Genomic DNA, 17,134 nt, shown 5'->3' on the forward strand with positions numbered 1-17,134 from the left:
AGTGCCTCGGAACATAGTAAGAACTTAGATACCAATAAGAAACCCATTTAGGATGGGATGCTAAGAGAAAGGGTCACCGGCTAAGGTTCTCAAATTTTTTTACTGATGTAATAGTAACGGTATTTATTAAGCACTTACTAGGTGCAGAGCACTGTACTAATTCCTGGAAGAGAATACACAGGTAGGAATTAGACACGGTTCCTGTCCGGCAAGAAGCTGTGTCAAATGTGCATTCATAGGCATTTGGGGATGGAGAAAAAGGCTCTGATTAAATCAGAATAGAAAGCCAATGTTTCTCATTTTCCCCATCCCACAGGACCTGGGAATCAGACATTTTGCTAGTTCTCAGGGCTGCACTCATCTTCTGCTGAGTTCTCTCTGACCTCAGCGTAGCTTTCCAACACACCAGTGACAGGGATAGGGAACAGGTCTGCCAATTCTGTGGTTCTGTACTCTCCCAAGTGCTTAGCACAGGGCTCTGCACAGAGAATGCACACAATAAATACCACTGACGATGATGGTAACTAGCAGCTCTGGGTGGTGGCTGTCCACATGGCTCCGGGAAGAGAAACACTGAGCCCCTCACACTGGCCTGTCGAGCAATCTGAGGGGTTCAAGGGGGAGAGAAAAGAGGGAGCCCCTAAGAACTCAGAATTATTTCCTTCCCCCACCCCCAAGATCTATGCTCAGCTGGCATTCTTCAGTGTCCCCCCGGTTTGATTTCGATGCTGGAATCAAAGCAAGAGAGATGTTCCAATTTGTCTCAGAAGAAAATTTCTAAAACCCTCTTTCGTTGGTTACCGCCCACCTCAAGCTTTCTTCTGCACAATCCTATCAACCCCAGTGGGAATTTCTCAATCTCTTGAGTGATGTCACAGCTACGTGGAGGCGGGTTCTTGATGATGCTCAAGCCATAATGACTTGATTTTCAAGGATGTGCTGCCTGAAGGAGGGAGGAGCTTGGAAACCTGTGTCGGCCGCCACCTCGTATTCACTCGGTCGTATGTATTGAAGTGCTTACTGTGTGCAGAGCACTGTACTAAGCGCTTGGGAGAGGGCAATACAAAAATAGACAGACATATTCCCTAGTTAAGTAGATATGAATAATCCCTCTGCCCTCTAAAATTAGGATCAAGAAAGCTGAGTGGGCTGTTTCATACTCTGGGAAGTGACCCGACTATCCATTAAGGGCTTTCTGAAGGACTGGGGCATAAAAACTATGATAATGAAATCAATAATGGGACTCTAATGGGTGAAAACAATAGAAGTCAAAGGAATGACCTCATCCTGCCGCCTGGAATTTCTAGAGGGAATAATGAATTTTTAAAGCTTGTACAGCCCGTTCAGAAAAGGTCGCCCCTCAACGTCAACAGGCTTCTGGTTCCCACTGGGGCGTCATCTTCGGGAAGATGCTTGCTCTTCCCTTTGGTTGTATTTCAATACAGTTTCTTGCCCAACAAGCACACCCGTTGTGTTTAAATGCCCACAGCACAGTTGTGTCTCCAGGAAAAACAAATTTATAGCAGAGAGCTAACTAAAACTAGACTCAGAAGGCAATAGCTAACACAAACAAAAAACAAACATAATAATAATAATAATAATGTATGTCACTGTTTATTGTTGTACTGTACTTTCCCAAGTGCTTAGTAAAGTGTACTACACGCGGTAAGTGCTTAATAAATACGATTGAATGAATGATACCAAGGATACTAAAAATGGAATTAAGCGCTTAACTCTGTGACAAGCACTATACTAAGTGGTATTTGTTAAGTGCTTACCAAATATCAAGCACTGCTCTAATCACTGGGGTAAATACAAGTTAATCAAGTCCCACACAGGGCTCACAGTCTAAGTAGGAGGGAGAATGGGGATTGTACCCCCATTTTGCAGATGAGGAAATGGAGGCACAGAGAAGTGAAGTGACTTGCCCAAGGCCATGCAGCGGGCAAGTAGCAGAGCCGGGATTGGAATCCAGGTCCCCTGACTTCCAGGCCCATGCTCTTTCCACTAGGAAGGCTGCTTCCCATGCTTCTGAGAAAGAAAAAAGAATCATGTTGGACACAGTCCCATCCTATATGGGGCTCACAGTCTAAGGGCTGTTCTTTTGAGAGTAATGCTGGAACCAATAATTAATCAGACTTTTGCTCTGATACACTATTCTTGACTCAAGATAAAATGGACTTAAATCAGCATCAAACATTAAAATTCCAAACAAAAAAAAAAAAAGAGAATTCTCCAAGGAACTAGTCCCTTCATGATTTCACTCTTAGTTTTTAAGAACGCCCTTGGCAAATCAACTCAGAAGTGAAAAGTCCCTCTTGATTGTGAGCTCATTGTGGGAAGGAATCATCGCTCTTTATTGCTGAATTGTACTTTCCCAAGCACTTAATACAATGCTCTGCACACAATAAACTCTCAATAAATACGACTGAATGAAGTGAATGAATGAAAAAAAAATCCTTTTCCAAAGTATCTAGATCTTTCAAAGTATTTCAGGCAACAACTGTCTGCGGGTACAGAAGACAGAAGTAACATGAATACATGGAATCCACAATGGTTTCGATAGCCAAACACTTGATTATGTACATTTCATTTTTCCTTGAGAATGCTTTGACATCGCAGATCTCACTTTATCCTCACAACATCCCTGGGAGTAGGGAACAGCCGATATTATTCCTACTTTACAGATTAGGAAACCAAGGCCAACAGAAGCCCCTCTGGTCTGCAAGAGAAGGGATAATGTCTACCAATTCTATTGCAGAAATAATGGTATTTAATATGAGCATACCGGGTGTAGAGCAACGAACTAATAGCCGAGAGAAAAATCCACAGTTGGGAATTAGAGACAGTCCCTGACCCTCAGGGGATCTCACGCTCGAACTATACAGTGCTTTTCAAACAGTGCTCAATAAGTACCACCGTTTGATCCATTCATTAGGTGACTTGCCTAAAGTTCCAAAGCAAACTAGCAGCAGAAATGAGATTTCAGGTCACTATTCGGACCTGCCCTTTCCCCTAAGGTCATGCGGCCTTCCCTCAACCGTGGAACTGGTTCTAATCCCGGCTCCATCGCTTGTCTGCCGGGTAACTTTGGGCAAGTCGTAATTTCTCTGGGCCTCAGTTACCTCACCTACAAAATAGCGTTTAAGACTGTGAGCCTCACGTGGGACACACACTGTTTCCAACCTGATCATTTTCTATCTAGCCCAGCACTTAGTACAGTGCCTGGCGCATACTGAGTGCTCGACACCATAAAAAAAGGTGAAAAAGCACCAAAAATGAAATGATTTTGTTTTACCTTCTTCCCTCCCTTAGCTACTTTGGGAGGCAAATACAAAATAACAGTTGAATGCCTATAGGGGAGCTGGAGAAAAGGAGTAAAGGAGAAGTTGATCATCTTAATCGTTCAGAGTAGGTTGGAGTGAATATTTACGCCAAGACTGATAAGACTATCAGGGGCAGAACTGAAAACTCGGACGTTAATCGTGGCGCTCGTCTCATGAGACTTAGCCGACGACGACGCTTGGTGGGATCTCCTGCTGAGAATGAAGGCCAAGTCTCGGCTCTTGGACTCCAGGACGGAAGTCCGTGTGAAGAGACCGATCGTAACGACGGTGGTTTGGGCCATGACAGACGCACTCCCTCTCACCCGGGCCGGTGGTAGTCCCGCTGGGGCACGGGGGGCACGAGCCAGCAGGCAGAAAGCCGGGTTGCATACTGCGGAGTACACACAAAGGCTTCCTTTGCGCGGGATCCATTTATGGCCGACAGGACTGCAGTGTTTTGCTGATATATTGCCGATTATTACCAGGCTGCAGTGCTATAACCCCAGCAAGCGGCTGGTTGGCTTAGGGAGCCGCTGTGCTCTCTCTGCCCTTGGCTAAGCAGCGTGGCCTAGCGGAAAGAGCCTAGGTCGGAAGTCAAAGGACCTGGGTTCTCATCCCCCCTCTGCCATCTGCCTGTTGTGTGACCTTGGGCAAGCCCCAACTTCTCCGGTCCTCAGTTCCCTCATCTGGAAAATGGGGACTTAACATCCGTTCTCCCTCCTACTTAAAATGGGAGTCCCATGTGGGACCTGATGATCTTGTATCTACCCCAGTGCCTAGTTCAGTGTTTGGCACAGAGTAAGGACTTAAAAATACCACTGTTATTTTTCAGGATTCCTAACCAACCTGTCCATGTTGCAGAACATCCTAGGCGGCGGCTTTGAGGAGTGACCTTTATCATTGATGACGAAACCCCACTCATTCAATCATATTTACTGAGCGATTATTGTGTGCAAAGCACTATACTAAGCATTTACCCCAGCAGACATTCCCCTACCTACAAATCACAACTAAAAGCGGGGTCTCCTCGTACCCCAAACTGGACCGACATCGGGGCTACTAGTCAGTCTCACGTAACAAAGGGGACCTTACTAGAAGGTGTCTTCCTACATGGCAGGTCCTGGTTAAGTATCGGCTCCTTTCAGACTTCAAAAAATAACGTCTTTTAAGAAGAAGAGCTGCTGCTGTCACGGAGTAGTTCCAGGGAAATGTGACACGCCTACTCCTTGAGAGTTGAGAGCCACCGGGAAGGAACCCAGGGGTGCCCCATTTAAAACATTCATTCGTTCATTCAGTCGTATTTATTGGGCGCTTACTGTGTGCAGAGCACTGTACTAAGCTTTTGGGAAGTACAATTCAGCAACAAATAGAGACCATCCCTGCCCATAGCGGGCTCAGTTGTTAAAGGAAATCCTCACACACCAGATCAGAACCTGGAAAAAAAATTTAGGTTACATGGATAATCAGGCGGCATGCCAAAAATGAATTCAATATCCTTTGTTTCGTCCTTTTATTTCATTTGGGTTTCCCTTTGCTGAAAGCCTCGGTCCAGGGTATTCTCAATGCATCTGTTACGTGCTGTTATTTATATTCTCTTAATCCAGCAAAGTAGTGCATTGGTAAATGTGTACAGGACCAGAGCAGGGTGTTGTTTTTTTTTTAAATAATAATGGTATTTGTTAACCACTTACTGTGTGCAAGGCACCGTACTAAGCACTGGGGTGGAGACAAGCAAATCAAGTTGGACAGAGTCCCTGTCCCACATGGGGCTCAAAGTCTCAATCCCCAATTTACAGATGAGGTAACTGTGGCGCAGAGAAGTGAAGTGACTTGCCCAAGGCCACTTAGCAGGCAAGTGGCGGAGCCAGCAATGATTTCCAACACCCACTTGGCAGAAAGGCTTTCTTTTGCCTGTGCTCCTCTTGTTAGATTTGGTAGTCAAAAGGAAGACTTATGATGGCCAGGTCACATGGTCAGTGTCCATCAGTTCGTGATAAAATTACATTTAAATCAGAGAAGATTCTAGAGATAGGACTGTGTTGCTTTCCCTAATGATGCCTTCACCCACACACATAGATGATAAAGTAGGAAGAGAACAAATAAAAAGTCAGCAAAATGAACAACCGGCCACAAAAAAAGTCTTTTAAAAATTCCTTAAACTGGCTCAAGGAAAAGTACAGGAGGAAACACCCTAAAAGCCTATTGTTTGATTGCTTGCTTTGATTTTTCCTCTCCGGGTGATTCCCATGTCTCCTGGTAGGTGCAGAAATGTAATTAAGGACCTGAAATTCAATAAATTCAAGCAATCCTGAAAGGAAGCCAGGCCATCTGAATATACTACACACAGCTTCCAAGGATTCGAAGCCGTTTCTAATTTCTGCTTTTGCTCTTTCCCTCGGGAGGATTCTCGGTGCTATGGGATATGTGAGAACAGCCCAAAAGGCCCGCAAAATGTTGAATATCATATGGAAGGGTGAGGAAAACAAAAAAGGCACGCTTTTGCCGGGATATGAAACCATGCTGTATCTCTGTTTGAATTCTGTGTGCAGTGTGGTTCAGTTCGATGTGCCTCGGAAAAGACCTAAGATATTTAGATTTAAAGAGGGGCAACCAAGATGATGACAGAGACAGAGGAGCTTCCGAGAGGATTCCTGGAAAAGATTAGGCCCAGACAGGGCACCATTGACACTTACAAAATCAGGCAAGGGTGGACAAGGGTACACCTCATCTACCACAACCATTGAAGCGGACAGTGCTAGATTCAAAAGAAGAGGAACCACTTTTTCATTCAGTGGAGGGTAGAATCCGTTACTACAGGAAGTTATGCACATGAGAAGTCGAGGGAAGGGGGAAAAAAAACCAACCAAAGTCTGAGATGTTAGACGGACCATCCCCAACCATTAGGACACAACGTCAAGGATGGTAACCAGCCGAACCGTCACCCCCAACATCCTGTTGCCACAATTCGTTGCAGAATCCTGAGCTGGAGGTATCAGTAATATATTTCCTCTAGTAATAATAATGGCATTTACAAAGCGCTTACTATATGTCAAGCACTGCTCTAAGCATGGGGAAGATATAAATTGGGTTTTGTTGGGGTTTTTTAACGGTATTTGTTAAGCACTTACCATGTGCCAGGCCCTACACTAAGCGCTGGAGGAGATACGAGCTAATCAGGTGAGACACGGCTCACAGCTCACATGAGGCTCAGAGTCTTAATCCCTGATTTTCAGATGAGTTAACTGAGGCAGAGAGAAGTTAAGTGACTTGCCCAAGGTCACGCAGAGTAGACAAGGGGTGGAGCTGGGATTAGGACCCAAATTAATCAGGTTGGATGCAGTTCCAGTCCTACATGGATACACCCACTAGGCACAGACTAAGAGGGCGGGGAAACAGGTATTTTAGTCTCCTCTGTGCTTTCCTTGGACGCAGGGATTGTTTCCGCCTACTCTATTGTATCTTACTCTCCCAAGCACTTAGTACAGAGCTCCACACAGAGCAGGCGCTCAAATGACATCGATTCAATCAATGGTATTTATTGAGTGCTTATTGTGTGTGGAGCACTGTACTGAGCGCTCAGGAGAGTTCAACACAACAGACACATTGACTGATCGATTATGGTCTAACACATCGCTCCTTTAGGTGGTGTCCCAGTAGTTCCACCCTGCACCCCCCCAATATTCCCTTCGGAGTCCATGAATATCGTCAGTCTGACGATGTTTCTTTGGGTGTCTGGAGGAGCAGAGGGAGAAGAGAGGCAAGACAATACTACTGAAACGCCGCAACTTGAGAGACTGAAATAGACACCAGGACTCACAAATGTCAGCACGTTTGTAAATCATAAATCCTGCCTAAGCTACACGGGGGCAAGCCTGTTTGTTGAGGTAGCGTGACTCACTCCCCTCCCGGCTTGGTTTGCTGACTTGACCTGTTAAGGGATAAAGCCGAGATTCAGATGGTCGCTTCTGTACAAGATGAGGAAGACAATCGTTGATACTGCGCTTCTCCTATTTGAAAAAGGCCAGGAGTTAAGTAAAAGGCCCTCATTTACCCTGAAAAGCATTCGATCATTGTTCCTATACAACAAAATAAAAGTTGAACGACTGAACCAGCCAAGAGGATGCCTTTAACAGTGATCTGCCTAATATTAGGTTGGAATGCAAGAGTAAGTGTGACACTGCCTATTCCTGGTCTGTTCTGCAGTTCAAAGTCATTGCCAGAAAAGGAACAGTTTAACAGGTCTTGCCTCGTAACTTTTAAATATAACATTTTCTAAGTTTAAAGAGAAAAAAACTAGCCATCTCCCTCCCTCTTCACATCCAGCCGACTACTACTCTCCCCACTTTCAAATTCTGAAATCTTCGGAGGCAGCCCGGAGGCCTTCCCTGATTAAGTTCTCCTCTTCCCATCCTCCATCTGCCCGTGCTACCACTTCACCCCTTCCAATTCACCCGGGTTCTTGGGGGCCCCGCACCCCACTCCCAATCAATCTCTTCAATCTCTGGGTTGCTTCCTCCTACCTGTATTTCATTCATTCATTCGATCGTATTTATCGAGCAGTATCAGTATTGGTCTTCCACCTTCGGCTTGAGCCTCTAAGCTCCTTGAGGGCAAGGATGGAGCCTAACTCGATTCTCTCCCCTCCAGAGCAGCTGCTACACTGTTCTGCATTACCCGACGCGCTCAATACTGTTGATGACCGAGGACACATCTTCCCATCTGGCCACCATTACCTAGTAACCTAAGATTTCTGTCCGACTAAAAATCAGCCAGTTTACGCTGAATGAAAACAAACATGTCAAGGTACATGAGACACTGGGCTCTTGTGGCAACAGAGCCGCTTTAGAAACAAGCCACCCCCCCTTACAAAACTTTTGAATCAGCATAGGAACGGATGAATCACAATGCACGGGAGAGATCTTACTCCTCACAGGAGCCGCTGTGGCCCCTGGAATGAGGGGGAGGTGGGCCGGGCTTTGGCCCAGGGGCCCTCCTGGGTGCCTCAGTTTCCCACAGAGGAGGCAGCAACCTCCCCTTCCCCCATGGGGGTGCCCCAAGGGACCAGGCAACAACAGTCGGGCACGGATCAGAGTTGGTGTTTGGGGAAGGGCAGACGTTTCCTTCCAACAGAGTCCTCTCCCCTCCTGCTCAGACACCAAGAGGGAGGCTTTTGATCACCTGCCCTAGTAGGAAACCAGCCTCTGGACCAAAAGAAATTCCCTCCTTTCGCCTGCCTGATTTAAAAGGCTATTTTTCTGAGCAGATACCATTAAATTGCCCATTCTCTGTCCATTAAAAATGTGGCAGTTCTACAACCAGGGAAGAATTTAATATCTTTCCAGAGGTTAGGCTACTGAATATTTTAAAAAAAATTATCTCCTGTATAATTTATTACATTTAATTGTTCCCTGCTGGACTGTGAATTATGGGCATAATAATAGCACACACTGGTTGGCTTTTGTTTCCATCTATCATTTCAACAAAACCAACTGCCATGACAATATAAGTCTAGAGCAGCTGTTTCACTGTCATTGGCATATCTTCTTAGAGTACAAGTGATAAGTGTGTGTACGTGTGTATAGAGCAGCTAAAATTTTTCATAGGGATTGTTAATCAACAACTTGCATAATAATTGATTACTGAGTCACTTCAAACCTTTAATACATACATTAAAGAGATAATAGGAATTTATGGTCAAAATCAAACACCCTGAAAGCTCTAACTTGCCCTGAGAACGGGCCCCCAGTTTGGATTAACTACTTTTTGCTTCAGAGAGTCACGATAGACCTTCAGAACCTCCAGCTTCTTTTTTTTTTACCCCTCAGATTAAAAATAAGGGATGAAAAAGGAAAGCCTCATGTAAATATGTACATATTCAACATAGTAGTCTCATATCTCAGTTTGCTAACATAAGAAAATACCAAAGTCATTTGAAAGAGAAATCCCAAAACCCCACTCATCAGTTCACTTTTTCTAAAACCACAGATAAGTAAACAGACTCTTGAAAAATGTCCAGCACAAAGTACTCCTAAAATTGATCCATGGTATCGATTGAGCGCTTACGGTCCACAGAGCATTGTACTAAGCACTTGGGAGAAAGGGTTGGTAGACACATTCCCTGCCCACAAGGAGCTCACATCTAATTCACCACGAATGCCAAGATTTTGACAAAAATGACAACAAATGACAGGCGTTTTGTTTACCGAACTTGAACTTTTCTCAAGTAGTACCTAAACAACACACAAAAGGGAAACCGGGCAAAGGGACGGGGTGGAAATCACTGTGCACTTGAAATATAAAGTAATGCCCCAAGGCTGGGTAGAGTGGGGGAGAAGGGGTTTTAAGGAAATGTGTGGAGGGGGTGGGGGAGAGGAAACCGAATTAGCAGAGCAGCCAGAGAGAGACATTTGAAAGAGAACTAGGACAACCTTGGGCACATGATTTGGGGGAAGGAGAAGCAATTGCTAGCCGAGGCTGGGGACCAAAAAAGAGAACAGGGGGACTCGGTCAACCAAAGGCGAAGGATGTGGAAGGGAGGGTTGCCAACCTCCCGGCTCGGGACAGAGAACGGGGGCGAGCCGGGATGGGCTGAGCTTGGTTAATGGAGTCTAGGCACAGACACAAAAGGCATCTGGGCAGGTCAGGACCCATTCAAGCAGCTTCCTAGGCACCCCTGGCATCCCCCTGAGCCATCCACTTGCATCCTCAGACCCTCTTCTGGTGTGCTTCACAGTGCTACTGGTCTTGCCTGGGCCCTGGGTTTCTGTCCTATGTGGGGCTCCAGGTAACTGAGGCAGGAAGGAAAAGAAAACCTGGGATGGGGCGAAGGGAGCTAAAGTGATCCAGTTGGAGCCTGCCCACCGGTTAGGGAGTGAATCTGTTTACTGTCCTCTCCCAAGCACTTAGTACAGTGCTTTGCACATAGCAAGTGCTCAATAAATTCGACCGAATGAATTACTACAGAGAAAAGCGCAATATCAAGAGCAGGACGAAGCAGCAGGGCCTAGTGGAGAGAGCACAGGCCAGGGAGTCGGAAGAAGCCTGGTCCTACTCCTGGCTCTACCGCTTGCCTGCTGTGCGACCTTGGGCAAGTCACTTCACTTCCCCGGGGCCTCAGTGACCTCATGTGGAAAAAGGGGATTAAGACTATGAGCTCCATGTGGGGCCTGGACTGTTTCCAAACCTGATTAGCTTGTGACCACTCCGGGAGCTCAGGTCAGCACCTGGCACATAGTAAGCGCTTAACGAATGGTGGAAGGGAGGGGAAAGAGGGCGGTCTGGTGGCGGATAATGGGGAAGGCCATAGGCTAGGAGAGCAGGGTGTGGGTGGGTGTTGGGTGGAGAGAGGGACTTTGTGCAGGTTTGAGAGAGAAAGTGGGGGGGTGGGGGGTGGATAATGAGGGAGGCCATAGGCCAGGAGAGCAGGGGGTGGGTGTGAGGAAGGTGCTGGGTGGGGAGAGGGGCTTCGTGCAGCTATGGGAGACAAAGCGGGGGGCAGGAGGTGGTGGATAGCCCGTCACTGGGCAGGGATTGTCTCTATCTGTTGCCAAATTGTACGTTCCAAGCACTTAGTCCAGTGTCTGGACATAGTAGGCGCTCAATAAATACTACTGAATGAATGAATGAATAATGGGGGAGGCCACAGGCCAAGAGAGCAGGGGGTGGGTGTGAGGAAGGTGTTGGGTGGGGAGAGGGGCTTCGTGCAGCTATGGGAGACAAAGTGGGGGGGGCAGGAGGTGGTGGTTAGCCCATCACTGGGCAGGGGTTGTCTCTGTTGACGAAGTGTTCATTCCAAGCACTTAGTACAGTGTTCTGCACATAGTAAGCGTTCAATAAATACTACTGAATGAATGAATGAATAATGGGGGAGGCCACCGGCCAGGAGAGCGGGAGTGGGGGTGTGGGGGTGGGGTGTTGGGTGGGGAGAGGGGCTTCGAGCAGGTATGGGAGAGAAAGTGGGGGCCAGGAGGTGGTGGGCAGCCTGTCACTGGGCAGGGGTTGTCTTTATCGGTTGCCGAATTGTCCATTTCAAGCGCTCAGTACAGTGCTCTGCACATAGTAAGCGCTCAATAAATACGATTGAACGAACTAGTAAGCGCTCAATAAATCCTATTGAACGAATGAATGAATAATGGGGGAGGCCACGGGCCAGGAGAGCAGGGGACGGGGGTGTGTGGGTGTTGGGTGGGGAGAGGGGCTTCGTGCAGGTAAGGGAGACAAAGTGGGGGGCAGGGGGCGGCGACTAGGAGGAGAAGGGGCTTCCAGGGGGTCGGGTGGGGTCGGGTGGGGTCGGGGCGTCACCTGTATTGCTTGAAGAGCCGGTCGGACTCCTTGAAGCCGTTGTTGAGCAGCATGTTGATGCCTGCCAGGGCCAGCTCGGCGTCCTCGGGGGCCACGGGCGGGGACCCCGGCCCCACCCCCGCCCCGACCCCCGGCCCCGCAGGATCGTCGTCCGGGCGGCGGGGGGGCGGCGGGGGCGGCTGCTGCTCCGCCCCGGCCATGGCGGAGGGGAGGAAAAGGGAGAGGACAAGGAGAGGGAGAGGGAGAGGGAAAGGCAGAGGGAGAGGGAGAGGGAGCGGGCCGGTCCTGGGCGGCGGAGCCCGAGCCCGCAGTCCCGGAGGCGGCGATGACAGCGGGGCCGGGGGGCGGGCCCGGGGGGCGGGGGGCGGGCCCGGGCCGCCGCCGCTGCGGCTGCGGTGACTTTAGCTGGGGTCGGGGCCGCCCAACGTGTCGCAGCCGGTGAGGACCCCGCGGCGGGCGGAGGGCGCGGGGGGCTCCGCCTGGACCCGCAGGTCCATGCCCTCAGCCGGACCCCCGCCGCCCCGCCATCGCCGAACCCCTGAGCAAAGCGCTCTGCTCGCCCTCTGTCTCTCCCCCCCCCCCCGATCTCTCTCAGTCTACCGCCCTCAATTGATGTCTCCCCCCAATCTCTCCCCCCTCGATCTCCCTCTGTCTCTCCGCCCCCTCGATCTCTGTCTCTCCCCTCTCGATCTCGGTCTGCCTCTCCCCCTCAACGTCTCTCCCTTTTCGATCTCTCCCCCTCCCTCGATCTCCTCAGTCTCTCTCTCCGCCCTCAATCGATGGCTCCCCTCTGTCTCTCCCCCGTCGATCTCTCTCTCCCCTCTCGATCTCAGTGTCTCTCTCCCTCAATCTCTCTCCCCTCTCGATCTCTCAGTGTCTCTCCCCCTCAATCTCTCTCCCTTTTCGATCTCTCTCTCCGCCCTCAATTGCTCTGTCCCCTTTCTTCTCTCCCCCTCAATCTCTCTCCCCTCTCGATCTCTCAGTGTCTCTGCCCCTCAATCTCTCTCTGTCTCTCTCCCCATCGATCTCTCTCTGTCTCTCCCCTCTCGATCTATCTCTGTCTCCCTCCCCCTCAATCTCTCTCCCCCTCGATCTCTGTGTCTCTCTCTCCACCCTCAATTGATCTCTCCCCTCTCGCTCTCTCAGTCTCTCTCCCTTTTCGATCTCTCTCTCAATCTCTCTCCGCCCTCAATTGCTTTCTCCCGTTTCTTCTCTCCCCTTTCTTCTCTCCCCCTCAATCTCTCTCCCCTCTCGATCTCTCTCTCTCAGTCTCTCTCTCGGCCCTCAATTGATCTCTCGCCTCCCTGTCTCTCCTCCTTCGATCTCTGTCTCTCCCTCCCCCCCCCCCCCGTCTCTGTGTCTCTGTGCCGGTCTCTCGCACGCGGGGGGGGCGGGGCGGGAGAGGCCGCTCCCCCGCCTCCTGCCGCAGCCCCGCCCCCCCGCGCGTGCGCACGCCCGCCGGCACGCGCCCGGCGCTGACGGAAGACCGCCGGGGAGCCCCCGTGCGCCCGCACCACTCGGGGCGCGGGGGGGGGGGGACGGGGCGGCCCACCCCCTCCCGCCCGGACACGGACGGCTAGCGATGACCGTTCCACCTCCCTCCCTCTTCTTCCTATCGGCCCTCAGAGGCGGGATCCCCCGCCGGTGGGGGCGGTGTCCAGGCTAGCCTCCTCCCCGACTCCCCCCCCCCCGCCTTTCTGACAGTTGGGGTCGTCCGCGGGGAGGGGATTCCCGAGCACGTGCCAAGCCGGGAGCTCGCGGGGGGGAGGTCATTCATTCATTCATCATTCACTCATTCGGCCAGACGCATTGACTGAACGCTTACTGTGGGCAGAGCACTGTACTGAGCGCTTGGAAAGTACAATTAGGCAGCAAAGAGAGACCATCCCTACCCAACAAAGGGCTCACAGGGTAGAAAGAGGGAGACAGCAAAACAAAGCAGGTGGACAGGCATCAGTGGCCTTAATGGAAATAAATAGAATGGTAGATGTATACGTGTCATTAATAAAATCAATAGAATAATAAATATATATATATACACACACAAGTGCTGTGGGGAGGGGTGGTAGAGCAGTAGGGGCTGGGCAGGCACGCACTTCGGTTGGGGGGGCAGCAATACCTGCGTGACTCAGTGGAAAGAGCCTGGGCTTCGGAGTCAGAGGTCATGGGTTCGACTCCCGGTTCTGCCACTTGGCAGCTGTGTGACTGTGGGCAAGTCACTTCACTTCTCTGGGCCTCAGTGACCTCATCTGTCAAATGGGGATTACCTGTGAGCCTCACGTGGGACAACCTAATTACCCTGTATCTCCCCCAGCGCTTAGAACAGTGTTCTGCACATAGTAAGCGCATAACAAATACCAACATCATCATCATCATACCTAGGCCATCTTGGAACTCTCAAGCACCAAATTTCTCATTTGAGGGAGGTTAGAGCCATCAGCGGTATTTATTGAGTGCTTACCCTGAGCAGAGGACTGTACTCAGCATAGCACCTGTCCATATATATTATTTATTACTCTATTTTATTAAAGGTGTATATCTATGATCCTATTTATCTATTTTGATGGTAGTGAGGGCTGTCCATTCATTCATGCAATTGTATTTATTGAGCACTTACTATGTGCAGAGCACTGTACTAAGCACTTGGAATGTACAATTCAGCAGCAGATGGAGACAGTCCCTGCCCATTGACGGGCTTACAGTCTAATCGGGGGAGAACTACTTTTCTTTTGCTGTCTCCCCCTTATAGACTGTGAGGCCGTTGTTGTGCAGGGATTGTCTCAGTTGCCGAATGGTACATTCCAAGCACTTAGTACAGCGCTCTGCACACAGTATACGCTCAATAAATACGATTGAATGGAGTGTCACTGTCAGCCGTGTCATCTTCAAACCGAAAGACGACTTCTTCATCTCTGGAGGGGTGCCATTTGGACCTGGGGCTTTCCAAAGGACGTTAGATATATGTGATAGTAATAAAAATAATTATAGTAATAAAAATTAGTAATAAAAAATGAGAGTATTTGTAGAGCACTTACTGTGTGCTAAGTGCTGGGTAGAGACAAGATGATAGGTCGGATACAGCCCGACCCACACAGGGCTCACAGCTTCTAGACTGAAAGTTCCTCCTCCAGACTAGAAGCTTCTAATGGACAGGGAACACATCTAGCCACTCTGATTAATCGTACTCTCCCAAGCACTTAGTACAGAGTTCTCCACCTGGTAAGTGCTCAATAAATCCCATTGATTGGTTGCCTGACTGATTGGTAGATAAGGGGGAGGAAGGACCAGTGGTATGGAATCGCCATTTGAAAGATGAGGAAAGTGAGGCACAGAGAAGTTAAGTAACTTGCTCAAGGTCACACAGTAGGCAAGTATGGAGCACCCACCAAAAGTCCTGGATGCCCCTCTCAGAAATCATAGGTAGTTTCCTACAATTAGCCATCTCACGTTTCTGCTCTAAGCCTTCATTTGCCCTACCCCATCTCCCTTCGATCAATGTCAACCAATCATGTTTACTAAGTGCTTACTTGTGCAGTGCACTGTACTAAGCACTTGGGAGAATACAAGATAATAGAGTCGGTAGACATGGTCCCCAAAGCAATTCTATGCATATTCGTAAGGATCTTTTATCCTGTAGTCTTCCAAGAGCTCGGTACATTGCTCTGCACCCAATAAGGGCTCAATAAACAAGATTGATTGATTGGTTGATGCTGCAATCCTTTAGAGAAGAGCCAGAGGTCCTGGGTTCTAATTTCGCCTCTGCCACTTAGGACACATTCTTCTGATAACTCTGAGAAGCAGCATGGCTCGGTGCAAAGAGCCCGGGCTTGGGAGTCAGAGGTCATGAGTTCGAACCCCGGCTCTGCCACTTGTCAGCTGGGTGACTGTGGGCAAGTCACTTAACTTCTCTGTGCCTCAGTTACCTCATCTGTAAAATGGGGATTAATTGTAAGCCTCACGTGGGACAACCTGATGTCCCTGTATCTACCCCAGCGCTTAGAACAGTGCTCTGCACATAGTAAGCACTTAACAAATACCAACATTATTATTATAACTCTCATGCACTTAGATATGGTGCACTGCATTGCTAGAGGAAACAGTTGTGCACTTGTGTGGTGTCAGACACGGGGTGCTGTAGCACGTGTTTTCCTTCTCATGGGGTTCGTCCCGGTTCTGCCACTTGGCTGCTGGGTGACCTTGGGCAAGTCACTTCACTTCTCTCTGCCTCCATTCCCTCATCTGTAAAATGGGGATAAAGATGGTGAGCCCTATGTGGGACAGGGACTGCGCCCAACCCAATTATCTTCTATCTCCCCCAGCGCTTAGAACAGTGCCCTGGCACAAAGTAAGCACTTAACAAATACCACAGTTATTATTTCAAGAAGAAAATGTCCGGTGTTAGAGGAGACCTGACTGTCTTGCTCTTCTAGCCTCCATTGGCCTTTGGTTCAGCTCACACTGAAGGAAAGATAGAAGGGATGGTTTAGAGTGATTTTCCTGCCACTTCTCAGGAAAGTGTATCATACTTGACATAAAATTGCATCCAATAAAGCCAATTGAATTGCCAAGATGTGGTTTCAGAGGAGCTAATTTTACTGCCATTTTCAAAGCTGTCCCTTTTTTTTTCATTTTAAATGCAGTCAGCATCTGGTCGGGTGGATGATTGTCCACGAAGAGGAGCTGGGGCAAAAGGTCAGGTCTGCTGCACTTAGAGGAAACCCTGGGAAACCACCTGGATTCGTTAAAAACCCTTCTCCTGCAGCCACTGACCAAATATTGCCGCCAATTTATGTGGAAAGATTTCGACCTGGGGAATAATACAAAACTGCCTCAGTGTGTAAAATTTTTGCTGAGACACAGCCCACTCTCAATATTTGGGTACAAAGCACCCGGGTCATTCGAGGCCGATTTCCCAGCGGGGATGTTCAGACTTAGTTGTGTTCAGTGTATCCACTGGGCACTGTGGAGTAAGATGACGACGGAACGTGATAATTGAGAAGCACTATGGTGTAACAGATAGAGCACAGGCCTGGAAGGCAGAAGGTCATGGGTTCTAATCCCCGCCGACTGCCCTTGGTTGCGGAGCTAGTTTCCTTGGGGTTGAATGACCGGCAGCTGCCTTTTCCTCCTGTGTTTGGCCTTGATCCTCTGCTCCTTGTGAGATGCCCCTCAGCAGCTGCTTACAGGGCACTGCTTTCATTAGAGGTGCATGACAGGTGAGAAGCAACCCTGAACCAGTGCCTCCAGTGAGCAGAGCACTGAACAAGATGCTTACTGCATGCAGAGCACTGGATGGGTTTATTATCTTATTGTCATTATTGTAGTATTTGTTAAGCACTTACTATGTGCTGTCCCACATGGGACTCACAGTCTAAGGAGGGAGACCAGGTACCGAATCCCCATTTTGCAGATGAGGGAACTGAGGCCCGGAGAAGTGAAGTGACTTGCCCAAGAGCACTGGGCAAAGCACTTGAGAGAGTACAATACTACAGAAGTAGCAGACTCGT

General features: G+C 49.0%; 1 protein-coding gene across 1 annotated transcript in view; it reads right to left on the reverse strand.

Annotated features, from left to right (window-relative positions):
- Positions 1 to 11,756, reverse strand: part of TTC39C (tetratricopeptide repeat domain 39C) — an 82,347-nt gene extending 70,591 nt beyond the window's left edge. Inside the window, exon 1 of the mRNA XM_029069295.2 lies at positions 11,628 to 11,756. Coding sequence (XP_028925128.1) covers positions 11,628 to 11,680 — 53 coding nt within the window. The 5' untranslated portion in view covers positions 11,681 to 11,756. The remainder of the gene's footprint in view (positions 1 to 11,627) is intronic.
- Between the last annotated feature and the right edge of the window lie 5,378 nt (positions 11,757 to 17,134).

Source organism: Ornithorhynchus anatinus, chromosome 7, assembly GCF_004115215.2.
Source record: "Ornithorhynchus anatinus isolate Pmale09 chromosome 7, mOrnAna1.pri.v4, whole genome shotgun sequence".
Lineage (NCBI taxonomy): Eukaryota > Metazoa > Chordata > Mammalia > Monotremata > Ornithorhynchidae > Ornithorhynchus > Ornithorhynchus anatinus.